Source organism: Triplophysa dalaica, chromosome 4, assembly GCF_015846415.1.
Source record: "Triplophysa dalaica isolate WHDGS20190420 chromosome 4, ASM1584641v1, whole genome shotgun sequence".
NCBI classification, from domain to species: domain Eukaryota; kingdom Metazoa; phylum Chordata; class Actinopteri; order Cypriniformes; family Nemacheilidae; genus Triplophysa; species Triplophysa dalaica.
The window spans coordinates 8,242,354-8,270,159 of NC_079545.1; the positions used below are offsets into that span (position 1 = coordinate 8,242,354).

The following is a 27,806-nucleotide window of genomic DNA, read 5'->3' on the forward strand; positions in this document are numbered from 1 at the left end:
TAGTCAGCTAGGAAATGTTTTGCAACAAGATTTGATAGGTGTGGGCAGAAAGACACTCACATGTGCGGGCTGCCCACAAAACCGCCTCTAAATATATATTATCTAAATACAAATAAACAGTTTTTAATCTATTGCACAAGAGCAACAACTAAAATAAAATACAAATATTTTAAAGTGCAAGGTCGGTGGTAGCGGGGCTATGCAGTAAAAGAGCAGCAGGTGGATCTCTACAGCAGCCTAAAGTTACTTCAGATCTGAAGCGTGTGTACCGACCAATCCTCCCTGGCATTTACAACAAGTCAACTGAAAGTGTCATGTGCACTAATAGATTAAACAACAGAAAAATGTGTTGAGTTTGTTTGTGGCCGCCTAGGACTTAGCCTAATGCAGCAGACGCTTTATCATAGCACACTTAGAAACCCAGCACCTCAGTGACACAGCAGCCAATATGAGAAACATTTGTATTTATTCTGTTTCTTTCATGTTTTATTAAACGGGGAACAAGTACAAAAATAGCCTATAATATTAAAAGATCTGCGTGTAGAAGCTAGCGCACTGAAACATCAGGCTTTACCTGCGTGCTTTTGCGGCGTGAGAACAAAGCGTCAATGTTGCGGATGTTAACAGGATAAGATAACATCTATTATGAATAGAAGTTCTGGTGGGAATCCTTGGAAAAGTCAGCTGTCTTCTTAAAAGGTACAGTGACAAAAACATCAAGCTTTACATGTAGTGCCAGAGCATAAATGTTGACTAGTTCCTGCAACCCATAATTTGTTTACTTAAAAATTTGTGTGCTCTAACCCCCCCCCTGTGACACTCCCAACACTTTAAAACCCCTGATCTAAGATTAGGTTTGCTTCAAAAACAAATCAAGCTGGATTTCTGGAATCAGAAATCTAATTAAGATATTATTCACCATTGACGTTTTTGGCTTTAAACCTTGAAAAGTGTGGTTTTATCCTTTATGTTCAAATTAAAAACATGTAAACACACATTAAAAAAGGCAATTCTTTTGTGGGAAAGTGGACACAAGAAGAGAGTAAGTCTGTATTATTTTTATGTCCTTGAAAACATATTTTGTGCCATGAAGGAAAGAGCCTCTGTCTATACGGCCTCTGCATTTTTGCAGCTGATGCTTGATCAGGATGGCTGTTGGCACAGTCCTGAAGCTTCTTGCAAATTCACTTTTGATCTATAACCAAAAGAAAGATAAATTATGCAGGTTTCTCCAGATGATAATTTATGTTAAAAAAGTTATATAGATTCATGCATTTCTTTGAATTGTGTAGAGTAAACTTTTTTTTTACCTATTGTGAGTCATGTGACTTATGACCAGGTGTCCAGCTGCAAGTGCAGACATAAGTGACAGCTCTCCTGCAAGTACGGTGGCACACACAACCTTGGCAAGCTGACGGGCATTCTCACCTGGGCACTCCTGACTGGCACCCATTACACCTAACATCTGGACACAGAAGTGAAAACAATACTACTTTATCAACTTTATGACCTTAAATCTTTCAGAAGCCACTGGCTCTTTGACAACGCAGTATAAATACCTGCAAACAGGCCTGCTGGGGAGGTAGGTTAGTGCCCCCACCAACAGTGCCAAGCTCAATAGAGGGCATAGTACAGCTGATATATAGATCCTCCCCTGTGGACCCTGAGGCTTCCATTATAGTGATGCAGTTGGAGCTGCCTACTGTCTGAGCCAGGTCCTGTAAAAAAAAGAGATGTTCTATTACATTTGTTTAACAGCATACACACTGTATAATTCCTTATAATAGAAACATTATTGTTTTTTTCTGAACATGTATTACCTGTCCACAAGCAATATAGATGGCAGCTACAATGTTGGCAGCATGAGCATTAAAACCCCCGATGCTTCCAGCCATAGCTGATCCAATCAAATTTTTGTTGATGTTGACATCTACCAAAGCATTGGTCGTTGTCTTTAAAACCTAAATAAAAAGACACTCATGTAAGACTGTACAAATGTATAAAAGCAAACAATGTTTTATTAGACAAAATCAACATTTAAGCTTAGGAAGTATTATTAAATGTAAACAATTACAACATATACAGACAATAACGATTTAATTTTGTAGTGAACTGCAAGCCAAAGAAGGGGTTCAGTTCATGACAGGGCCCCCCTCTAGCTGCTTGAGTTCCCTTTCTGTTGGTCTCTCGACGTTGTGTCAAGACAGAAAGGGTTTTGAACTTGAGAACCTATCATATCTGATTGTACTTTGAAAAAACGGCAAATTAACTTGAGACATGGCATGCCAGTCTCCGCCCCATGCATATGGGTATAAAAGGAAGATGAGTGCCCATTCATTCATCTTTTGTTCTTCGGAACCAGCAAAACATTCATTTATGCTGAGCGATTTTCATTGCTTCACATTCTACTGGATCTACGACACAGAGCAGCGTGTCACGTAAATGTTTTTGTAAATGACAGTTTTATCCTTTCACCTCTTGAAGCACACCCCCACTCTAGCCCAGTCATGATGAAAGTGACATACTTTCACTCAAATGTTGCTGTTGTTTTTTTCGCAATCAAAAAAAATACAGCGTAAATCGACCTGTCCAGAGCAATAATGATATCGGAGAGTGTGTGATAATGTTTCATGCGCTTGTGATCGGTGGAATGTGTAGTATAATGCCTTTTTGGTTAAACGCATCTGCCAAATGCAAAAATGTAAATGGTTTAAGAGCTAAAGCAGCCTTTGGCTTTCAGATGAAACAGTATTTAACCATATTTAAAATTATTTTATTGGTCTATAAGTCTTAAACACAATCAAGCCCCTAGTTATCTGTAAAAATAGGTAAATATGAACAAAAATCCACATTGCACCGGAGTCTGAATCCATGGCACTGTTTGGATATTATGCTTGAAAATCCGAGCAATTGGATGTATTCCACTAGAAGGTTTTCATAGACTCGATTGGATATGACTCACAGTCATTATATCAAACAAAGGTATGAAGTGCTGTTTTTACTCTGCATTTTGTCATTTGCACTTCACATAAACATTTCACAAAACAGAGACCATATACTTCCACCAAACCTTTATACATTGGAATGTATAGTTTGTTACACACAAGAACACAAGGTAGCGTTACCTAAACTCACAACCCATCTAGTCTCCTGTGTGTGGCATGCTACACAACAGGATCCCTGTGTTAAGATTAATTAAAGACTACATTAATCGATACCCTGTGTGAGGGTCACCACGATGTAAGAGTTGAGATGTTATACCTCTTTGACGACTTTGGCTGGAATGATAGTCTCACACACCACAGACTTGCCCCTTCCTTCAATCCAGTTAATGGCAGCAGGTTTCTTGTCAGTACAATAGTTTCCACTAAGGGCAAGGACATGCACCTCTGGGAATTCCTCTTTAAGCCTGGAAAGGGCCTGTTCTGTGCCCTGTTGTTCAAACATTAAAGAAACATTTCTGAATTGGGTATCAATAAAAATTTACCCATGACTGGTGTCTCACAGTATTTTCATTTTTAATCGTAAATGAATTTCAACATACTTTTGAGACCATGTTCATCCCCATTGCATCTCCAGTTCTGGACTGAAATCGAATGTACAGGTTGCGACTTGCAAGACCAATCAGAAGCTTCTCTAATCGGGCAAATCTACACAAACAATACACATGTATGTTAATCATATGGTAATACCAACAGTAAAATTACATATTTACCTTCATAAGAATAGCACTAAATGTCGAGACCCAGTCACAGAAATTAATCAATGTAATAACACATACTAGAACAAGATTTTGGGAGAACTTGACCGTGGGGGCGGCCAAATTTTGGCATTTCACCATGAAACAGGAAGTTGCCTCCCAATTTGCCTACTTATACTATGCCCTTAAAGTATGTACTGTTTTTGATATGGAAAAGTACATACATTTTAGTGCGTACGCAAGGACTGGGACATACTAATGCAAAACGGAAGTGGCCGTTGTTGCATAGACAACACTGTGACCATTAACTGTCACGAACATCAAATACAGCTCTTCCTTGCATTTAAGTATTCATTCATTTATTATTTTGTATGTAATGTTAACTGTATACTTACAATTATTAATTTAGCGAAGTATCTTTTATTTCATTTATTAATCCAGTGTAGCGTCACTAAACTTTGCCCTCTTGCAGAGAAATGTGGGTAAAATCAACCTTTAAGTGTCAATGGATTCAAGCCATGAATTTTCACCGGAAATAGTAGACCATCCAGGTACTTTGAGAATACTAATTTCAACATACTATGATTTGGGACAAATTCTATTTTGGAAAACTATATAGAACGTATAGGATGCAACAGACGTCTGATCTGTCCCAAACTTCACAAATCATTAGCAATGCCATGAGGAATCTTTAGACTTTTCATGTTAACTCTGCACTAAAATTTGGGGAAAATTTGCAGAAATCTGCAGAATTTGTGGACAAAAAAATATTTGTCCACAAATATAAATATGTGTAAATTTGTTCAAATTTGTTAAAATGCTGTCTGTCTATATTGAAAATTTGAATGCAGTTGATAGCAGATTTGGTTCTGCTTATTTAAAAAGAGGAGAGAAGCCTTGTAATTGATTGATTCTAAGACGACTTTTTAAACTCCGAATACACCAAACCAAATTTGTACTCTGAATTAATTTGAAACAACAGAAAAGGTGCATGTCAAGACCATGTTAACATATTATATATACTGTATTAATGCTTTCACCGCCATTGACGAGTTATCTTGTTATTTAAAAAAAAACGGTTCCCCGCCAAAGACGAGTTTTTACGGCAATCAGTGTTTGTACTGTTGTACAGCAGGTGGCTATTACACACCACTGTGAAAAAGAACAGAATCCCAGAACCTAGAACGTATATGTTTTAGCGGTATATAATGATTGTTCTGAGTGGAATCTGGGCGGAATCTTTGACAAAAAACGTTATTTATCTCAGCTGTTTAATCAAAGTGATGCATTTTTGAAGAAACCAACCCACATCTACGGAGTGATTAAAAACAAACACATGAAGATAGAAGAATACGGTTTCTTTTGTTTGAAAGCTGAGACTCTGTTCTTTCATTTGACATATTGTTTGTCCATATATTCTTTACAGAACATTTACTGTGAGCCATTAAAGTTGGGTGAAAATGTTAAAAAACGCTGGCGTAGGCTGGCAACTTTTTTTAAGAGGCTGGCGGCGAATGACTTAAAGAGTAAACATTTTATTGTTTATAGTTTTATTTTAAACTGCACCGCCTCCGTTGGAAACACTTTACAAACGAGCAAATTTGCATGCTCGCCACTGCCAATCTCTGCAAAATATCACTCCCAAAATGACCGTTTTAGTCTAGTACGGAGCCCTGCTACACTGAAGATGCAAAATAAATATTCTAATACAACATGCAGAAAATAAGTTTTGAATACAATTTATTTGTCGACCAAAATCGTTGTGTACCTGCTGGTCTGGTCAAAGGCCTCCTTCATGCATTTAAAGCCCTCGGCACTCTCCATCCAGGCCTTGACTTCAGCTGCCTGACAGGCTGAAGGCAAACGCACGACTGGGCCTCTGGTCATTGCATCTGCAAGAACACGGCTACTAGCGCCACCAGCCAACTAGTGGGGAGCCAATCAGAGCAGAGAATGAAATAGAACATAAATTAAACAGATGAAACAGTATTCAAGGTGGTATACAGTAGTTTAAACAAGTTTCCCTGAGAACAACACAAATAAACACAGAACAAAACAGTATCTTTAACAGCAACACATTTTTCATGAGAAATATTGCTTACGGCTATGGCTCTGCAGCCTCTATTTGTACTGGCAATGAGGCAGCCCTCAGTTGTTGCCATGGGGACCTGAAACTGCTTCCCATCCAGGAACAGTGGGCCGGCTACCCCCACAGGAATTGGCATATAACCAATAACATTCTCACAACATGTTCCCATCACCTGAAACATAAGATTCAATGCTTAACAAATATCATCAAAAGTTCAAAGGATCTTAAAGACTTGTACACTTCGGGAGGATTATAGCACAAACTTGTCGCAAACATTTTTCAAAACGTTATCGGCGTTCATTCCCAACGATTTTCACTGGCGATGAGCCAATAGAACTTGCAAATTCACTCTCTGACAAAAATACACAGATAAACAACTTTATGCTTCTGACACTCGCTTGTCACATAGAAGAAGAATTAATCTTGCTTCCACTTCGTCAATGTGTGCACGGCAAGAATGTTTGATGATTGAGCACCACCGAGTCATGTTTTACTGTGACTTTAGCAGCTCCAGGCATGTGAACAAAAGTGGCAATCTCAGGTCGGCCAGTATTCAATCCGGCACGTCATTTAAATTTAAAAAATGATGCTTTTACGCCTGCTGTTTTGTGCGTCGGAGTACACACTTACATTGGAGCCCTTTGTTAAGTCACGAGACGTTAACGTCGACGATAAACGTGCGCCATTATCGTCCCAGTGTGGACAAGCCTTGAGGTTAACTACATTGTGAGTAGTGCTTCTCAGGGCAAAAGTCAATGCACAAGGCTTTTTCCCAGGGCCGTAATGTTAAAATTTAAGTATTCATACCCCTTAATTTTGTTCACATTTTGTAATTTGATTTTTTACATGAATCTACACTCCATTATCCATTATTACAAAGCAAAAAAACTGATTCAGGACAACTTGGAAGATTGAATAAAAATGAAAAAAAGAAATAATGACATTACATAAGAATAACACTGCTTCTATTGTTAACCTCATTTGTAAGCAGCTTTGGATATAAGCGTCTACTAAATGACTAAATGTGTATTCATACCCTTAACTCAATACTTGGTTAAGGCACCTTTACAGAGTCTTTCTGGGTATGTGTGCCAAGCTTTACAAATCTGCATTAGTCAATTTTCTCCCATTCTTGTACTCAGACACTCTAAAACTATGCTAGATTGAAAGGAGACCATCAGTAGAAAGACATTTTTAGTTTCTACAAATGTGTTCGATTGGGTTCAAGCCCAAGCGCTGGCAGGGCCACTGAAGGACATTTACAGAGTTGCCCACAAGTCACTCCTTTATTGTGCTTAGGATCTTTGTCCTGTTTTGTGCCGTTGCGCTTTCCTTCATCCCTGAAAATTTCCCCTGTCCCTGCTGCTGATGAACACATACAAAGCATGATGCTATTAGCATCACACTTTAAAATTGAGATGGTATTGTGTTGGTTTAACAGTACGCTTATTCGTACCAAACCGTCACGAGCTGTCGAGGGGAAAATTCCTAAATTAAGTCATCATTCCTATGCCCTACTACCTTTGAAGGGCAGAGCACTCGCAATTCAGACTTTGGAGTGATCAAAGCATTTGCATGCCTTTATGTAGACGTTTGAAATGCACTTTGCAAAGGAAGCAACGTAATTTCCTCATTATCTACAGCTGGCATGTTCCTGTGACAACAAAGCATTGTGTTCATCAGCAGATGTCGCTGTTTAAATGGCATAATTTAAGCATAAAACCTAACTGTTTGCAAATAAACATACATTTTATGTTTTAAAATGTCCTCCGTCGAAAGAATAGGGCATAGGAATGATGACTATATTTGGAATGTTGCCTGTGATGGTTCGATACGAATACACGTACAGTTACACCCCTAGTTGGTGATAAGCAATGTCTGGTTTCCTCAACAGATTAAAAATCTTATTTTTTTTTGAGTGAAGATTAATGTTAAAAAAAATCTACGGAAAGTAGTTTAACACAGAGTAGCAACATAACAAAACGTGAGAAAACAGTATGGGTATTAATACTATTGCAAGCCTCTATATATAGACAGAAGTATACCACTTACTGTAACAAGATTGTTCAAATTTTGATAGGCACTATATCTAGTTTGCCTTATCAAGCACTAGCGTACTAATTAAAAATAGTTTATAATATTGTGTCATACCTTAGTGAAGTCATAGTCTTTATAAGGCAAGCAGGACAGTGCTAATGGTTTAGGGAGTTTGGGGGTCAACATTTTTCTCCGGATTATCACGCCTCTCACGGATGTCTCCATCATGGCCTCTAGTTTGTAAGATGGGATGTGCTTTGAGTTTACCAACACAATCACCTCATCATCACTGAGATATTGAACACCCATCTGTGGAGTATATGAAAGTAAAATAGAAATAGTCACGCATATGCACTGTAATTATACATGAATTTAAATAAGTATATGAAATAGTTTTACTATATGCAACTGATCATGTCTGACATCATATAGTAACTGACTGAAGAGTAAAAGTGCAAACCAATATGTGTTATTTTGTTAAAGAATTGACAACATTTAGGGGATTGTTTCCCATACAGGTCTTAAAAATAGTTTAAGACTAAAATAAATGTTTAAAATTGCTGCCTAAACTCAAAAGATATATTTATGTTATTTATGTTGCTTTTATAAAAATGACTTAGACGAAAACATTACTGGTGTGCATCTGTCGTGTTTTTACAATTCCTTTATGCATGATTAGAGAACACCAAAGCACAGGACTAGTATGCCAAGAAGGATAGACATAGACAGTACAACTATGCAACACATTATCAAAAGACAGCCTAGGCAGGCCCCCCGCAGGGTGATCAGACACAAAAATTAATTGACCATTGCATATGACAATATATGGGTCGGCAATTACATCTGGGTTTTTCATAATGGACAGACAGTCTTCCACAGATCTGGGTTCAGCAGGTAAATTGATCTCAGTTTTCAACATATCTATGTTTTCGGGAGCTTCCATCTCTCCTATTATAAAAGTACTTTTTTGTTCTTGTTCCTTTGGGGCAGTCAAGGGCCGAATCACTAAATCTGAAAGGGAAAAATATATTCCATCAAAGGGTTGCCTTTGAAATTAAAACAAAATGATAAAGAAAATTTAGGGGAATACCTCTTTCCTCCTTAGTAACAACCGGTGGTTCTGCAGGTTTGCTAGAACAGGAAACCCCTTTTCTGCAGCACTGGTCAGGAGACCATTTCTGGGTGAGTAAAGAACCTGATGTGGGAACTTTGAGGGACAGTTTTGACTCAGTCTCCTCCTGTTCAAAGAAAATGTACTTCACGGCCAGAAACAGAGCGAGACCCAATGTGATCATCTGCTCAATGTTCATGCTGATCATTCTAAATGCACAGACATAAAATGACCAAATATTTATATTAGTAAATTATGTATAATCCTAATTCATAATGTATAAGGGGGAAATGGCAAGCATATTAGTTAAAACAATCATTAGGATACATGAAATGATCTTTGAAATGTGCATACCTGGACAGATAAAAATGCCACAGTGGCATGTCTGGGTCAATCTTTTTGGGCATATTGTCATTTAGATTCACTCCAACTTGAGAAATATCAAGAGTTTCATTACTGGATGCAGGATCAGCAACCCACCGGCTATGGGCGTGAACCATCACCAGGCCAAATGACTGCAGAATATTAAAGTGATATAGACCTTTATTATTTAACACTGCAGCAAGGAGTCTAGTGTTTTAAAAAGAAAATGCTCTTAGATCAGTGCAGTCATACCATGATCATTTTAACCCTTTGTGTGACAGGATTAGGTTTCTTGTCCTGTTCCTCCTCTAGAACTCTAGCAAAGTGGCTAAGTTGCCAGATTGGTCGACCCTCTCTGCTCTCTCTGGATAACTGTGAATATAAGCACACACCATATAGAAAACTGGGTCAAATAAGCATCTGGTTTCGAAATTAATTTTTCATTCATTACCAACTTGGCTAGTAAAAATTTCCAGCCATAATAAAATGAATAGTAAATAATATAAAAAGATTAACAGTTACATGTTATTTACACTCAATTTTGTTTAGCTATTTCAACCCAGCGATGGTCCAAAATGGACAGCCCAAATGCTCAAGCTTGAAGAATATTACAAAGAAATGTTTTCACATACCTCCAGCACAAGAGAGACACAGGCCGGAAAAAATGTCATGAACACAAAGTAATTAGCCAGGACAGACAAGCAACCAAAGCAGCACATGATCTCCAGCTGTCGCACACCTACGATAAAAGAATGCCTAAATAAAGTTTACTTGTTTAAAGGAGAAATGTTAATAACTATGTCGCGCAGTACATTGTTGTTTTCATAATACTCAAGCATGCCTACAGACTGAGCAAGTAATACGCATGTGTATGACTTCATTGTTTTTGGGAAGCGCTGCCTTTACATGTAGACGTTAATGCCGTCATTTTCAAAAGCTTGCACATTGCACATTTTCAGTCCCCCAAAATGCTGTTGTCATGTAGATGAACAGCCAAAACGCATAAAGTTTTCTGGTTTTTAGTCTTGTGTAATCAGCCTCTTAAAAAATATATTTTACCTGACATTGTACCCACACCAATAACAAGGCACTCTACGATGGCATCAAGAGTGAATGTGGGCCCTAGGACAGACATTCCTTTGGCAATATTCTCTCTTACTTCATCCTGCAGGAAGAAAAGCCAACTCAAAGACCAGTCTAATGCAATTTTATTACAGTTTAAAGAAGAGAACACACCTGCATCTGAAGGGAAAAGATGACATACCTGTGAGTTCGAACTCAGAGCAAACTTGGCCAGAGTACACGCTTTGGAGAGATCAATCAACAGCAAAAAGAATGGCAATGCCTCACTAGGGATATAAATAGAAAATACATTTATATTTATTTGATATGAGCATAAATTTACATCATTTACATTTACAATTAGTCATTTAGAACACAATTTTATCCAAAGCGACTACAAGTTAGCTAAACAATTGAAGCAATTGGGTGCAATAAACAGCATAAGTGCAATAAAAACATGTCACACAAAGCCTACTACAGTTTACAAAGCTAAGTTTAGTTTATCTAAGTTTAAATAAGCATGCTTTTTTATTGTAGAAAAGATATAGAAATTAGTGAAAATTTGAAATTGAAATGGGTGGCACCTCTAAATAAATAGCCTTTTTTTAATCCCTGTACCACTAGGTGGCACTGTTCCAAAACTGTGATCTTAGGTCCAGGTCTTGATTACGAAAACCTGGTAAATGGTCTTTGGTCAAGATAAAGGATCAAATCCATTATGGCATGCTCCTCATCAAATTAATTGACCCGCTATACGAGAACATTTCAGTCTATCCAAAATCATGTAATACAGAAAGTGACAAGTGCGTCCCTAAAAGGTTTCTGTTTTAAAAGATTTTCGACCGCTCACATGACACAACTGGCCACTCGCTGATGCAGAGGTTTTCAAAGAGCTTATGGTTTCAATGCCTCAGTTTTTTCATAAAAAATTCACTCTCATATACCTTCTCTGGATCTGTTCCACATTTGTGGAATGATCTGCCCGCTGCTACAAGATTAAGATTCTGTAGCCATTTTAAGAATCTGCTGAAAACACATCTCTTCAGTCAACACCTGACCGATTAGTTCTGATTTCTATTTCTTTTCTACTCTTTCTATCCCCCCCAAAAATCATACCTTTGTATACTGTGCTGGACTATATGAGACCAGTTTTTACTGCACATTTGTATTTTGTTGTGTAGTTATAATTGCTTCTATTGTTTACCTCATTTGTAAGTCACTTTGGATAAAACCGTCTGCTTAATGACTTAATGTACATGTAGGTGGTCACATGACATGAAAAACCTCTTTGTTAAATCAAATGTATCACTTTAAACTATTTTTTTCTATTGATTTTGTCCAATGAAGGTGTAATTTACGATTAGCTAGACTGAAAAAGAAACATGCACTTTATGAAATGTCCATCCTATTTATTAGTTTAGTGTATGCCTTTAAAAAAAAAAGATCTGGGAACACCTTGAGGATCACTGGACTATAATTTGAAAATTCCTGATCTGAAGAATAGAGATTTACATACTTGAGGCCTGTCAGCTCCTTGTCCAGGAAGTGAATGACAACCATGCTAAACACAAAACTGGAGAAAATTGTGAAAAGTCCTGCAATTCCTATAAAACAAATGTTAAAATAGCAAATCATAATTTGCAATTAGTATTTGCTTAACAATAAAACCTTTAAAAAGTACAACTTACCCAATATATATTTGGAACCCAATTGTCGAAGATTTTGAAATTGAAAGTAAATATAAATAATTGCTATGCATCTTGTGATTGTCAGGATAATAATATCGCTGCTTAGGATTTCCTGCAGACAAAACAGGGGAAAAACATCATTAGCGATACCATAATTCTAAAAATCACTTTATAGAACTTTATATTTTTGTAGATAAACTGACAAAGCGTTGAACTGAAAATGCCAACATTAGTCTGATTCTCAGGGAACACAAAAAGATTAAAGAAATTATGTGTAACAAAAGTTTGACAAGCTTGACAAATTTAGTAATTTTAACTAATGATGATTAATTGAAATATGCAAAATAACTCAAACTTACTTTTCAAAGTGTTCAATAACAAAGTTCATATTCACTCAACTTTATGATTTACCAATTTCCACTAACTCAGTTAAGTTGTATTTGCTCAGAATGTTAAAGGAACAATATGTAGTAATTTTGCACCTAAGCATCCAAAAATCATTAGTAGAGTATGATCCCAACCATTTTCAACAATGTTTGAATCCAGAGAAACAGTTAAACAGCATCACGCCACTCTTTATATGGTCACTGGTCAATGGAATGATGTCCAGGTTACCCTCTGTTTCCGCTTTAAGAAAACATGTAAGTTTGACTTCATGCAGGGCTGTACATGCCAAAGATTTCAAGATCTCTTGAAAATGTACTGTCCTCTGTTGTCTTTTGATGCTTTATGTTGGGCCGTTTATGTCCAGTGTAGAGACAGTGTTTATGTCAACCATTAACATGATTTATGAGTCTTATCCAACTGAATTTTATCGATAGTGGACTTGAAAACTACTCAACTCCAATCATTTAATGCTTCTTCCCATTGTCATCAAGCTATGCCTTTATGATTTGTTATTGTAGTTTTTTTTGTGATCTCTAGTGGAGAAAAAAAATCCATCCTTTGCCTTTAATGCTGGCTTTAACAGACAAGGATTAAGGATTTTCACTACGATTATAAAGGAATTTGATTACAATCGTGCCTAGTCTCTTACATGTGTGGTTAGTTTAGTTGTTTAGTGTGTGGCGTTTACAGATTCTTAAGAAGTCTTATGGAGTGTGCACACAAAAAGCAATGTATTGCATTCCTCGCTGTAGAATACTGGCGGAACTATTTGTTTTTCACTTGTGCAAATAAAATCATTGCTCAAAGGGTAGTGTCTTCGCGCATCCAGACATGTCAACCCGTATGAGTCAAATAAGCTCTTTTTGCGAATACCCAACTTGAGAATCACGGCTGTACTAAGGAATGCACAGAGAGCACATGAAAGTATGTAAGACTGTCAAATAATGCAAACTTGGGATTGCTGTAATGGAATTATAGAGACAAACGTGCGATGCGCATTTAACACTGTATTTTACATATATATAACGGTTTCCTGTTACATGACATAATTTTTTTAAACCACATTTTCTAGTTATCGAGATCGGAAATACTGCAGTTGATTGACTTAAAATGCCTTTTTATACCATCATGGTGAGTGAATATTGTAGAAAAATTCCACACTAGGATTAAACAGGTTTGTAAGTCTCACAAAATGATGCTGTTTATAAAGAGGTGGGAATGAAGTGAAGGAATTAGGATGCATGACAGTTGCAGTCAAAATACAGAACCTTTTTAATTGTGCAAATTTCGTAACATCTTGAAACTACACAATGTAAACAACCCCCTTCCAACTTCTTTAACAACTGAATAGCATGCAAACGTAATTTGCATACATAATATTTAAATAAATAGAGAAGATGGTAGAAATTAACTTTTTTCCAAGGTAGCAAGGTTTTTCCTTCAAGAGTTAGGAGCACACACAAGAAAATTAATACCATGGTGTGTCTGAATAGTTGAATACAAAATAGTAAAAATGTAACCATTAAAACATGCATGTGTTTAACATGGCTTCATGATTTCCTGAAATCATATTTCTTAATCATAAACAAAGGCTTAAATTAGATATGTGAGAGGAAAGCGATCGCTTCAAACTGTCAATCCTCCTTCCCTTACTTACCCTTATTTCTCATAAGCATACAGAGAAACCATTAATTGAGCTTATATTGAGCAGATGAGAGGGGAACACGATCACTTTTTGAATGTTTGCTCGTGAATGTATTTAATATAACGTAATGAGAACTTGCAATTGCCACACCTCTGTCACAATCAGCTGCTGTTAAGCCGCGCAGTACGCACTCCCATTACGGCGCGAATGGTATATAATGTTATCGCTAGGGCTGCAGCTATCCATTATTGTAGTAATCGAGTATTCTACTGATATGTCCATCGATTAATTGAGTATTTATTAAAGAGCAATACTAAATATACAAGAGAAAATAAAACAGGTCTCTTGAAATGAACCACTAATTTGTTTCCTTTCTAGAAAAATATTTTTTTATTGCTGAAATTGCATACATTAATACCTATGAAAAGTTAACCCATTAAATACATTACATTTCAGTTTTATTGCACTTGTGCTTTTGTTGTCCTTATGTTGTTCCAATTGCTTCGATTGATTTCCTCATTTGTATGTCGCTTTGGATAAAAGCATCTGCTAAATGATTTAATGTAATGTAAATGCAAATGAATTCCAGTCTGGATCTAGAGCACATCACAGTACAGAGACAGCTTTGATCTGAGTAACAAATTATTTGCTTTTGGCATCTGACCGTGGCTGTTTCTAGTTTTTGGTGCTGTAATAACTTAGTGCTGCATTCAACACCGTTGACCACAGCACACTCTTATATAGACTTGAAAATGACATCTTCATTAATGGAATAGCTTTAAAATGATTTAGCCCTTATATATCTGACCGTTTTCAATTTGTAGCAATAAACAATGAGGTGTCAGGCAAATCAGAAGTCCAGTACTGTGTACCACAGTGGGCATCTGCTCTTCACACTATACCTGCTACCTCTAGGAAATATACACTGACCAAAATTATAGACGCAACACTTTTGATCCTATTTTTCATGAGCTGAAATCAAAGATTCAAGACTTTTTCTATGTGCACAAAAGGCCTATTTATTTTTTAATATTGTTCACAAATTTGTCTAAATCTATGTTAGTGAGCACTTCTCCCTTGCCGGAATAATCCTTCCACCTCACAGGTGTGGCATATCAAGATGCTGGTTAGACGGCATGATTATTACACCGGTGTGCCTTAAGCTGGCCACAATAAAAGGCCACTCTAATCTGCTCATCTGCATGCTCGCGTCTTCATCGGAGTCTTGACCTTACTGCAGTTCGTCATTGTAACAGTCTTGAGTGGGCAAATGCTCACATTCAATGGCGTCTGGCACGGTTGAATCCCGGTTTTCACTGCACAGGGCAGATGGCATGATAGCGTGTATGGCATCGTGTGGGTGAGCAGTTTGCTGACGTTATGGATCGAGTGGCCATGTGGGCGGTGGGGTTATGGTATGGGCAGGCGTATGTTATGTACAAAGAACAGAGGTGCATTTTATTGATGGCATTTTGAATGCACAGAGATACTGGATGAGTAGCAACGTTTCATTGCTGAACACGGACAAAACAAAAGTGTTACTTATTGGACCGCATTTTTCAACCTTGGATACAAAACACTTCCATAATACAAATCTTCTATGGGTTTAGGCTGCATTAGGTTAGATCAACCCGGAACCAGGAACACTTCCCATAACAACTGATGTACTTGTTGCATCCAAAAGTATAGAACAGTACTCCACTCTCAGCTGCCATTTCTCATTGTTCCAAGGTTCCCACAGCAAGCAGGATGCAGCCCATGCCCAGACCTGATGGTAGAGCTGAGAGAGGAGAGCGGCGACCCAACAAGAGCTGAGATGGTAGAGCTGAAACAGGGAACCGTCGACCCGACAAGTCCTCACTACAAAATTTCAACTCCTATTAGATATTAATGATAATATTAAACCTAATATCTATCTTTTACCATGTTTCTTTTCTTTTTATTTAGCCTAGCCCTGTTGAGCTTGTAGAGATGTTGCAGTTTTTGACAGAGGGGAACTGGTTCAAACACTGTTTGCCTTACCGAGACGGCTGCTGTCATCAGCTTTATAATTTGAAGTTTTTTGTACTTATTAATATCACTTTAAATGTAACATTCTGCTTAATTTATTTACTATTATAGGAATTTAAAGTCCGTATAATATTCAAGCTGTGTTTCTTTCTCCTCTATATTAAATGTGTGCTTCTCTGTGATAACCATGCTGTGTGTGAGTGTGCGTGCGTGCATATTTTTGGCGTTGTTCAGACTTTGACCTCAAATCCGATTTTGTCTATATCCGGTTGAAATCTAATTTTATTGATTGATTGTCCACACAGTGTGTAGAAACTTTTCAGATCCGATTTGAGTATCCCGTGATGCTCTCTCATTTTTTTTTACAATATCTGATGGCAATGACAGGAAGCGTTGACTTTTATGCTCTGTGTCGCTCTTGCAGTATGGTGATAAGGAGGGGCATTTTTGATCATATTTCATTTTCAGTTCGAAAAACGAGTACGCAATTAATTGGGGGAGGGCATTTGAGGGGGCGGGTCTTGTCCCTCATAGTTGAAAAATTGTTAAATGAAACATCACAAAAAACATTCGAAATAAAATAATTTACAACAGAAATGAAATAATTCAGTTATTCCAACTACACAAAATTCAAATTACTATATTCAAGAGTAAACACTATTTTTATATATTTTTGTATAATATACTATATTTATAAAATTATAAGTAAATATGTGGTTAAAGTGGAAATTAATAAATTGTTGAGTGGAACATTTTGCACTGAAAACTTCAACAACACTTTCTAAGATCAAATAATTTAAAATTTGTCAAGTTGAATCAACACTTTTTTACAGTATAAACATTGTACCTCCTCCAAACTGGGGCAATCAAAGTTCCAGCCACAAATCTGGTTATTTCCAGTGAACATATTCATGGACATCATGCAGACTGTGACAGTCACAGTAGCCACAATAACTTCCCAGGCATGGGAGGCCACAAACAGGCCATGGATTCGGAAAAGTCTCGTCAGCATGTCAAAGCTGTGCTAGACTCACTTGTTGTAGATATAAAGAAAGAATGGAAAAAGAAATTGTGTTACAAGATTAAAAATGACAGAACTGACTTGTATTGTGTTGCTATTTTGCAAACAAGAAATTAAATATATTAACACATGCCCCAAAAAAGTAAGTCAGCTAAAAACAAAAATTATATGAAAGGCTCGAGGTTATAATTATTTGTAAGAGTCAAAATAGCCCAAAATATAACATATACAACAAAATTACAATAATATGACAATTTAAATGACACACTATTGAGGTGACGTGATTATTTGATAAACCAACCATTAATTTACAGTTCTGGTTCCAATAACCAGAATATAGACAAGTCATAATAATTTATAAATTAAAATTACATCTGAAAAAACTGAAAATTACACAGAAAAAAGTATTTTGGCATACTTTTCATGACCTTTTAAGTTTAAGGTAATAATTAAGTTATCCAAATACATTATTGGTCGCTTTTGATAAAACAAATACCCAAAATTTACTCAACCAATGTGATCTATACAGTTCTTTTCAAAATAGTCCCGATGGAAAAGAAAATTAAGTAACCCAATGTACATTTCCTGCTATATGAGCCGGCATCATCATCAAACGTGTTAAAATGTCCTAAATAAGAACCGTAGCTAATTCATGTACTTACCAGTGCTTTTCCAAGAAGTTCAAAAAAATTGCCTAAATATACTGTCAGTGATACAATTTAAGATCCAGATTTTAATAAGTGCGGTTGTAATAAAATACAGATATTGTTAATCCACTTCCTCGCCGTTTGAGAGTCCGGTCGAGTAATAAGCAGCCAGAAGTCGGTAATCCTTATGGGGCGATGGTATGGCTTTACGTCAGTTGAGCGAGGAGCAAATCAGACCATCGGACCATACTGCTGCGGTTGAAGACCATGCCCAGGTACAGTGAAAACTGTGTAGGGGCGTGTTTTAAAGGACGCGTGATCACTATGGAAAGCCATTCGTGCCAAAATGTGTAAAACGCACATAAAGATATTGCTACAAATAAAACATTTGTATCATCCAAAAAACATTGAATCAACTGTTTTTATGAAACATCTGTTTATCCAATTAACTATCAGACAATATAGTTGACAATCGTTGTTAACAAAACAGTGTGATTAACTCAAAAAAGTGTGCACATACATATGTCAACAAACCATTGCTTGAAGTGGGGGGGGGGATGTTCTGGTACTCTTGTTTCTGGTATATTGTAATTTAAGGCTCCAAGTCCTGATAACGATATTTAAAATAATAATATACCTAAAATAAATATACTTTGATTGCAACAATACCATGCATTTTAATACCATAGATTCTCTTTAATATGTCCCCTAGTTTTATTAAATTCTTTGTTATGATGTATGTAAAGAGGCTCTGCAACAATCAAAATAGTAAAAACCGCTATATAAATAAAATTGAATTGAAAATATTGTGCATGTTGACATATGCAAATTATTTCCACATTTGACATTTTTATGACAGATATTGATGATTAGTGTTGCGGTCATTTTGGGTGAGATATGGCCATATAGACATGGGCCAGTTAAGGTTGAGTGTTGGGGTAGACAGATAAGAGACTGGGGCACAGGGGAGGGTGTATAGACTTTTCAGAATGGATTACCTTTTAACAATGCAGCAAATTTGTTTCACTTTAATCAAATGATTTAGCAAGTGGCACTTAATCTCAAATGTCTTTTTACTTAAGTGAGAAATAAATGGAAGACAATCAATAAAAGCAAGAAAACCCTGAATAAAAAATGAAAATAATTGAACCGGTGACCGTCTGTCCGGTTAGAGTCCGACTCTCAAAGCACATCTTCTCAACTGAATTTAAATTGATAAGTAATGTAACATTAGCTGATTGAAGACTTGCTTAAGATAGTTCTACCTTGTATATAGTATTACTAATTCTAAGCAATTTTCTTCTAGATCTAACATCTAGATTTACATTCATATTTACAAAATAAAAATAATACAACCGGGTTTTAATGAACATAACTCCCATAATCCATATTCAAGATTCTACATTCTCACCATAAAGAAAGTTTGAAAAAGGACCATGTTGTTTAATTTTCATTCTAGGTACTTTTGCTATTTTTCAATCACTGTGTGTTCTACAATTTATGTTTAATAGTTCTTTAGCATCCTGTCATGAAGAATAGATTTTACCAAGGATAAAAGCTATACAGACGGATTTTAAAGTTTGGAACTTTTTTGCAGTAAAATATCCAAATATTCCAGATTCCCAAAACCCCTAGGCTACTGTTATGTATTTTGTTTATTTGAGTACTTACAATATCTCAAATGTTTCCAACTATTTGTAAATCATGAGAAAACTGTAATTTTAACCAGTGACACGGGGCCGTGTCTGGCAGTCACCTGTTAATGGCGTCATATCCGTGTTACCAAAGACACTAGGTGGTAGGGGTGGGAACCGCAGGGTACCTACCGATACGATTCAATTTAATAACTGAGTTAAATTTCACTAGCCACACTCAAGCCTAATTACTGCCAGACCTGTTGAATCAAGCCTAATTACTGCCAGACCTGTTGAATCAAGAAATCACTAAGTAGAACCTGCTTGACAAAATGAAGTAGTCTAAAAGATCTCAAATAGCAACACATCATTAGGGTTGGGTACCGTTCACACCAATACGGTACCTGGAAATCGGTGCCAGTACCAAATGGTACCTTTTTTCGGTACTTTACTCTCTGTGAAGTAAAAAAACATTTATTTCAGTGAAAAAAAGTCCAATCCTCTAAATTCAAATTTTTGTTGAAATTTTACACAAAATAAGTAAGGAATATAGAAATAACTACAGCATTATTATTACAACCAGCTTATTCTTTTTTTCTCATCATACACATAATCATTTATTTATGCAGTGTGATAATTTACCTAAACCGTGAGGCCTCCACCATTAACAGACTATTAGAAAATATAGAAAGTCAAAACTTGAAAATTATTTTTAACAGCATCATTAATGAAAATAACTGTTAAAAATTGATATTGCAAATCAATCAGAGATACTGAAAGAATAACACATATATATATATATATATGTTGATCATACAATACAGAATGTAAATGTGCATCAGATCTCCTTCGGCGCTGCTTCAAACTGTACCTTGACGGCCTCACTCACTTATTTTCATCGACTGCTTTAATCTGTCGAAAATAACTTTGTTTCGGGACTTCATGAGATGATTTTATTCATTGGTGTACAGAAAACACAAAGTGCCTTAACAAACTTAAATGTTCTTAACTTAAAAGCGCGTGTTATGTGTGTGCTTGCCGGCTGCGTCTGAGCGCGCATTCCCTTAACGCGATTGCATGCTTAATTTTCTAAACAAGAACAAGTGAAATAAATAATATAAATATGAGAACCATATGTAGAGTCGTGTGTTTATATTCATTTTGTTCGTTGATTAGGACATTCTGCTTTATTAGCAGTTTCGCTCTGCGTGAAGTAAAATTCTCGATCTCTCGTACCTGCATATTACCCGATGCGTTCTCACTTCTCAGGTACCGAAATTTGGCACCGATTGATATAATGTAAATCGATACTTGGTAGTAGGCCTACCCACGTAATTCGGTCGCTGTCCTTAAAAGTACCGTGTCCGGTACCGAACTCTAGCCGTTACCAGGGGCGTAAATCCCGGGGGGGACGGAGGGGACATGTCCCCCTCTATCCGAGGGTTGTCCCCCCCCCCCTCGATCAATTAAATTCGCTATTGTCATAAATATATTTATGTTAATCTAATCTAATTGTGTAATTTGTAGAAAATACAAAAGCAAAAATGCGTTTTAAATTTAGAAACTGTTGAGTTCCCCCTCCCCTGCCTCTCACAATGGTTTGGCCCAATAACTGCTCTCCACGTTCATCTCACCTGCGCATTGCGCAACACACTCAAGTCCGGGCTGCGGCTCAGTTCATCAGTGGTTGTTGAACTCCAGTAAGAATCAATTTTATTCACTTTAAATGATGTGATTCTCTTTAATTTAGTTGATGCTGATTCATTAATAAATTAGTTATTTCAAAAAATGCTGATTACCGATGTATTTTTCCATGAATCTGCTATGTTAGCGATTAAAACGTTACTTAGCTAGTTAACGTTAGCTTGTTACATAGGACTTCAAACACTGCAACTAACACGCCGAAGCCGTTTCGCATTCATTGTTATATTTTAAGCGACCTGACATGCTAAGAACATTAACCGCAACACTAAGCCACCGATCCTGCCGTTCAGGTCCCGTGTCACACACAGCCGCGAACATACCGCTTACAGTTTTGTGACATTGGCACTATATCTAGCGTCTACAAAAGGTGCTCAGCTTTCATTCAGTTGGAGAAGGTCGTTTTCTCAGCATCTATTGTACTCAGTATGTGCGCGGCGGATAAGATAAACATTCAGTTTACTGAAACTCGGGCGATTCATCATCGAGTATAACACAGAATTTAAGTTTGTTTGGGTACACGAACATGAACAAAGTTTGTTGGCGGAGATTGGGCACTACAGGGGAAAATAACAACCAATCAATAATGTCGATGTACGGTTACTTTGTCAAACAATGTTGCAGTATAAATCAGGATAACATTTTAAAAGTGTTAAAATGTTTAAAAAGTGACTAAATGTCAACGTGTAGTATCATGGGTAGTTACTGTCTTCATAACAAAGACAAAATATATATATAAATGGAAAAAAGCTTTATTGTTCACAGTTAAGTTATAATATGACTGCAAGTCTGCATGATGAATCTATAAACCTTATGCTTATTGTCGCTTAGTGTCGTAGTAAGTACAATTTTGACTATATTATTTGTGTCCCCTTAAAAAATTGCTCTTGAGAAATTGTATATGTATCGTCCCCCCCTACTGTTAAATGAGATTTCCGCCCATGGCCGTTACCCTCGGTTTCCACTTTTAATGCCGTAGACACCATACAAGTCTCGTTGACAAATGTGAAAATATGACATCCTAGCATCTATCAAACAGCTATCTTGTTTTGCGCAGTCGTTATGGAGCGCAATTATTCTTCACTGTTTGCAGCTGGATCTGTCAACAAGACTCATTTAGACAGACGCTGATCTTGCATGTGTTTTATTAGACAGGTGCAGCGGTTTAAGTTGCAGGTTAAAATAATGATGAGCTTCGCTCACCAAATATGATTCTCCAAATATGATATCGATTTGATATACTGTAAATGTTTAAACTAATGTCAATACAGTTGGAATTTAAACATTTCCTAATAAATTGACAGTAGCTATAACAATTTCAAACAATTATATTGTCCAAAAAGATGTTAATCCAAACAATTTATAGTGACCCTCTATTAAGTAGATTTAAGGACTGTATTGACTAATTCTGACTAAATTGGGATCATCACGGGGCATCGGTAAGAATGCACAAGTCCAAAGTCCAATCACAATTTTAATGTAAGGGTGTGGTTTTCTATAATAAACAAAAATTCGAATAATCAGTTTACAGCAATAAATGATAAACTATTAAATCAAAAAGAATAAACACGTGGAGACACATAGCTATAAATGTAAACAATTGACTATGATTGTACACGTGACGATCGTCTATAACCATATCTCAAACGAGTGTAATCTTCACAATCCAGATAAATATGTCTTAATGACATCTGTAAAGTGTAAACACTTAAGTAAACATATGGAAAATATAATCGTTATCATTATCATTATTTCACTTATGCATTACGTGCTTCGGGACGCACGTGCAAAGATAATTGCACACAATCATTACCGCTAACATTAGCTTCACGGAAATCAGAATACACTCAACATCAGAACGTCTCAACACATAATACTACAATATCAATGGAAACAAGATTAAAGACTTCAAACTTACGCACACTATTTTATGGCTGAAATACACGCGAGCGAGCCCTACACAGCTTTCAAGCGGAAAATAACCAGCTGCGTCAGCTCTGAGGGGGGGACTAAATAACGACTGTCAATTGGTCAAACCCAACCAATAACAATTAATTTACAGAGCCTTTTCAACACCCTCAGGTTCAAAAAAGGATGCCTTGTGTGTGTTGTATCCCAGCGGGCACCTTGATGTCAATTTGACGTCAAATTTTAGACAAGATTTGATCAAGATGGTGCACAACGTCATTTCAAATTCAAATCATACACCAAATTCTTCAAGGTTGTTAATGAGGTGAAAATATGAGGTTTATACCATACTGAAATTGGTTAATGTAAGTATAGCCCAATATGTTTGACATTGAAATGACGTCAAATCAACGTTGCATTATAGGGGTTCATTTGATGTCGTATTGACATCAATGTAAATCCAGTTAGCCTGAAGTTGAAATAGCATTTTTTTACCAACTGGCCCCTCAAAATGCATCTACTTGTCACATCTTTTGAAACAGGTGTTGGATTTGACTCCTAAAATTGTAATACCTTATGTATGTACCATTTTTACAGTATTACAACTTCATGTTCATTTTTGTCATTTTCATTAGTTTTTTTCTAATCATATCTGTTGAACAAAAACAGGCTATATATTTGAAAATTATTTAGATTTTCTTGTTTTCAACTGATCTATGGTAGGGCTCTTAATTATAACTTTTTTGTCATTTTTCATAAATTTTTATTTTTATTTTTTATTGATAATCATGAGGTGGCTTAGTGGTTTGCACGTTCGCCTCACACCTCCAGGGTTGGGGGTTCGATTCCCGCTTCCGACTTGTGTGTGTGGAGTTTGCATGTTCTCCCCGTGCCTCAGGGGTTTCCTCCGGGTACTCCGGTTTCCTCCCCTGGTCCAAAGACATGCATGGTAGGTTGATTGGCATCTCTGGAAAAATTGTCCGTAGGGTGTGAGTGCGTGAGTTAATGAGTGAGTGTGTGTGCCCTGCGATGGGTTGGCACTCCATCCAGGGTGTATCCTGCCTTGATGCCCGATGACTCCTGAGATAGGCGCAGGCTCCCCGTGACCCGAGGTAGTTCGGATAAGCGGTAGAAAATGGAATGGAATGGAATTGATAATCATTAATTTTATTATGAAAAATGTTGGGCCTACAATGCCCATCCATTCTCTTCACTTTTAATGCCCATTTATTATCTGTCTTATGTATTTCTTAATACCACCTGTAAACGGCGCCATGGCCTATTTCACATTTCTGGGTTTCTCAGCAGCTGAAGTTTGTGAATGGACTACAACAATTAATTTATTTTTTGTGTGAAATTTGATTCAAATGTAGTATAACATTATTTTATACATACACGTAAAAAAAAATTATTTATAAAAAATATTTGGAGGATTGACTACGTTGACCGTTGAAAGGTACGTCATCACGTCTTGCGTGGAGGCCAGTGTTTGCTATGCGGTCGAAGCATTGGAGAAGGTTTTCGCTTTTTATCAGGTGAGTAATAAACATCTCATGAAATAAAAAATATGTTATATTGGGTAACTTTGAAAACCTAGAAGATTGTGTTTTGATGAAATATATGACTTGGCGATATATTAGAATCTGGTGAATTGAAATATCCCGCCAGAAGTACCGTGAAGATTTCTGAGGTAATATTAACAGAGTTAATGTTAGATCCATTCAGCGTGTAACGTTGAGTTAACGATTTAGAAATGTCAGCGAGTAATGTTAGTTTTGCAATTATTGTTCGGATAAAATAAAAATGCACTCATTTGAATCTCTTTACCGATGCTATGCGACAAAGCGAAACATACCCATAATTATAATTCATAATTTGATACACACTGATGAAGTGCTCTAAAATGTCCTGGTAGAAGGTCCACTGTGTCAAGCAGGACCTGCCCACACTACTAAAGGTACCAAAAGCTGGTTCAATTACCATTTGTGTTACTGTGCTCAAAGGAAAAATGTTTTTTATTTGTGTACATATACGTTGTAATATCTGAACTTTCTGTTATTAAATGTACATCGGCTATTAATACATTTCTAAATATATGAATGAGAGTTAAATCTTTCTATTTTAACCAGTTATTTCTCTTTAAACTAGTTCTCAGCTGTTCTGGTCACTTAGTTGTATTGTTCAATAACCTTAACAATTATTGATTACTGATGTGGTTGTCTTTTTTTTCAGAATTCTTACAAACAGATTGATGTCAACAATGAATATGGATGGCTCAGGGCTGAAGAAGGCCTTTGGAAAAACACTGCTATGCCGTGTTATAATAGGTACTACATTACTTTTCTTGTATGATTAGAGGATGTAGTATCTATCCAGTGTTACCCATTGTGTGTCAAGCGTTTAGCCTTCACAGATGCACAGTGGCAATTAGGGGTGGGAGGATACAATTCGCGATACAAGGCTTACGATACCAATGATATCACGGTGTTGCGATACTAAGATAATCAACGTTTTGTTTGTCCATTCTACAACGATACATCAAAATATCTGCCTAACTATGAAAAAAATGTGCAACATATGCTACATTTCAAGTAAATTAAACATGCAATGCTTCAATTAAAATCTTATCTTCGTAAACTGACACATTTAAAACATTTAACTACTCTTAAATATTTAATAATGGAACATTTCTAAATTTAACAGACACTTATTTAAACTTGGGAACATCTTAGTGTTAACCAACTTAAATAAAATAAACATTTAAGAGCAGCAACTTGCTTAACTTCTATGTACAAGTGATGGTTGCTGAAACATGTTAGGTATATTTTTATGTCTTAAAAGGAGTGCTAATTGTGGTTTCATCTTCATTTAGGTGCACTAAAGCAGTCCAAACCTTCAGCATCAGAGGGTGAAATAAAAAAATACAGCTAAAAAATCTCGAAAAAGGGTGTTCAGATTCTGAATAAGTAGGCCTTTAGCCAATTTTTTATCCAAATTCTTTCTGTTCATTTGGGATATGATCTGGGAAAACCCATCACATGGTGAAATAAAAAATACTGGTTTTAGTATCATATGAAAGCTATTAAGCCCTTTCCAAAACTGTTTTTATTTAATTTACACATTGTTTTTAACAAATGGAAAGGGCTTGAGAGCTTTCATATGATATCAAAACCTGTAATATGTACAATTTTGTCATGTGATGGGTTTTTCCAGATCACTTCACATCTATATATTAATTTAAATGTTAATATTTAATTTAAATGTAATTCAAGGAGGATTTTATATTTATTAGTGGTTTAAGAACATTTTAAAATTCTGGAATTGTAGCTGATTGTATTTAATAAAACATGTCTTACATTAAGTACTGTTGTTTCATTATTTATTGGCCTAGAATAGGACATCAATGTGTTAAAAAATGTAAAAGAAAATGCTAATCAAATTAACGTCAAAACTTGACGTCAATTTGATGTCAAGTTTTGACATTGATTTGATTTGCATTTTCTTTGATGCCGATGTTTGACGTCCATTTGATGTCTATTTAACATAAATTGCCCGCTGGGATATTATAACACGGTCAGTTCTGGTCCTTGATTCTGATTGGTTGAGCGGAGATCTAAGCCGTTATAAAATACCCCGATATATAACGGCTGACCGCATTACATAGAATCACTGCGCCACTCTTGCTGCGTACAGCAAAATAATTGTCAAAATGTCCGATTTTTATGTGAATTTTGATTTATTTGGTGGGCTAAGCATGGATGAGTGGTGGGAAGAGATTGACATGACAGACAAATTAGACCAGCAACAACAAAGACGACACGCTGAAATTAATGAAAGCGAAATTGAAGACATCGAAAAGTCTAGAAATGAGGTGAATACTTATAAACAGACTATGTGGTCTGTTCTTTGTTTTCGGTCCTGCTGTAACGAAAAAATTGACTTTAAAAAAATAAACAAAACTGACCTAAACCAAGCTCTCCGTCAGTTTTATGCCGCTGTGAAAAACGGAAAGGGCGAACCTTACAGCTTTAGCAGCTATTATGGCCTACGTGCAGGGATTCACCGTCACATCAATGATCCACCGATCAGCCGGTCCTGGTGTCTGATAAAAGATCCTGAGTTATCACAAGCAACAACGTTTTCGTTGGGGTAGTGAAAAAACTTCGCTGAGAAGGACGTGACAAATCATCCCACCAGCCCGCGTTAACGGTGGCAGACTTTGAGAAAATCACCCACTCTCCGGCACTAAATCCAAATACACCAGAGGGTCTCGTCAAAAAAGTCTGGTTTGACGTGCGGCTGCAATAGAACGCAGAGCTAAAGAAGGTAATCGTCAAATGAAGCCCGAATCATTTATTATTTGCAATGACGAAAACGGGCAGAAGTATGCAACAATTAATGGCGATATCCAGATTAATCTTAATAAACACATTTAAGCATGCTTCCAATCATATTTGATCCACACTTAAACACAAATGTTCATGTATAAAAATAGATACATGTTAATGTTAATAGATAAACACCACAGTCTTTAAGCATACTTTTCATTGTGTTCGTTCGTGTTGCTTGGAAACCGCACTGTTGTAGCCACACCTGTTTCTGAGGAACTACTTTGTTTGGTGGAAGAATATAAGTCTATTAAAAAAATCACATAATATTTGCTGGGTTTTACTTCATGAAACCTTACTAAGCATATGGATTAGCCGTTTTATAAAAGCAATAAGCCCCGCGAAGCCGTGGGATACAGAGCATTTTATAACAGCTAAGGGGATTTAGGCACTCCGCTTCGCGTCGTGCCTAACA

At 36.5% G+C, this 27,806-nt stretch overlaps 1 protein-coding gene across 1 annotated transcript; it reads right to left on the reverse strand.

Annotated features, from left to right (window-relative positions):
• Positions 1 to 447: 447 nt before the first annotated feature.
• Positions 448 to 18,011, reverse strand: hmgcra (3-hydroxy-3-methylglutaryl-CoA reductase a). Its single transcript, XM_056746877.1, has 20 exons — positions 17,776 to 18,011; positions 16,940 to 17,125; positions 12,051 to 12,162; positions 11,879 to 11,966; positions 10,565 to 10,649; positions 10,360 to 10,465; positions 9,933 to 10,039; positions 9,553 to 9,672; positions 9,292 to 9,452; positions 8,917 to 9,146; positions 8,668 to 8,837; positions 7,941 to 8,135; positions 5,803 to 5,961; positions 5,469 to 5,626; positions 3,545 to 3,650; positions 3,262 to 3,432; positions 1,821 to 1,961; positions 1,560 to 1,718; positions 1,311 to 1,465; positions 448 to 1,195 (listed from the first exon to the last, which is right to left on the reverse strand). The coding sequence occupies exons 2-20, from the start codon at positions 17,102 to 17,104 to the stop codon at positions 1,144 to 1,146; spliced, it is 2,640 nt and encodes an 879-aa protein (XP_056602855.1). The 5' UTR covers positions 17,105 to 17,125; positions 17,776 to 18,011; the 3' UTR covers positions 448 to 1,143.
• Between the last annotated feature and the right edge of the window lie 9,795 nt (positions 18,012 to 27,806).

Bases quoted from the DNA above. Each gene is read 5' to 3' on its own strand.
- hmgcra (XM_056746877.1), bottom strand. From the start codon at position 17,104: ATGCTGACGAGACTTTTCCGAATCCATGGCCTGTTTGTGGCCTCCCAT. The intron at 8,838-8,916 runs GTATTCCCCTAA...TTTCCCTTTCAG, and splicing joins TGTTACTAAGGAGGAAAGAG to ATTTAGTGATTCGGCCCTTG. The intron at 3,433-3,544 runs GTATGTTGAAAT...TTTGAACAACAG, and splicing joins GGATGAACATGGTCTCAAAA to GGCACAGAACAGGCCCTTTC.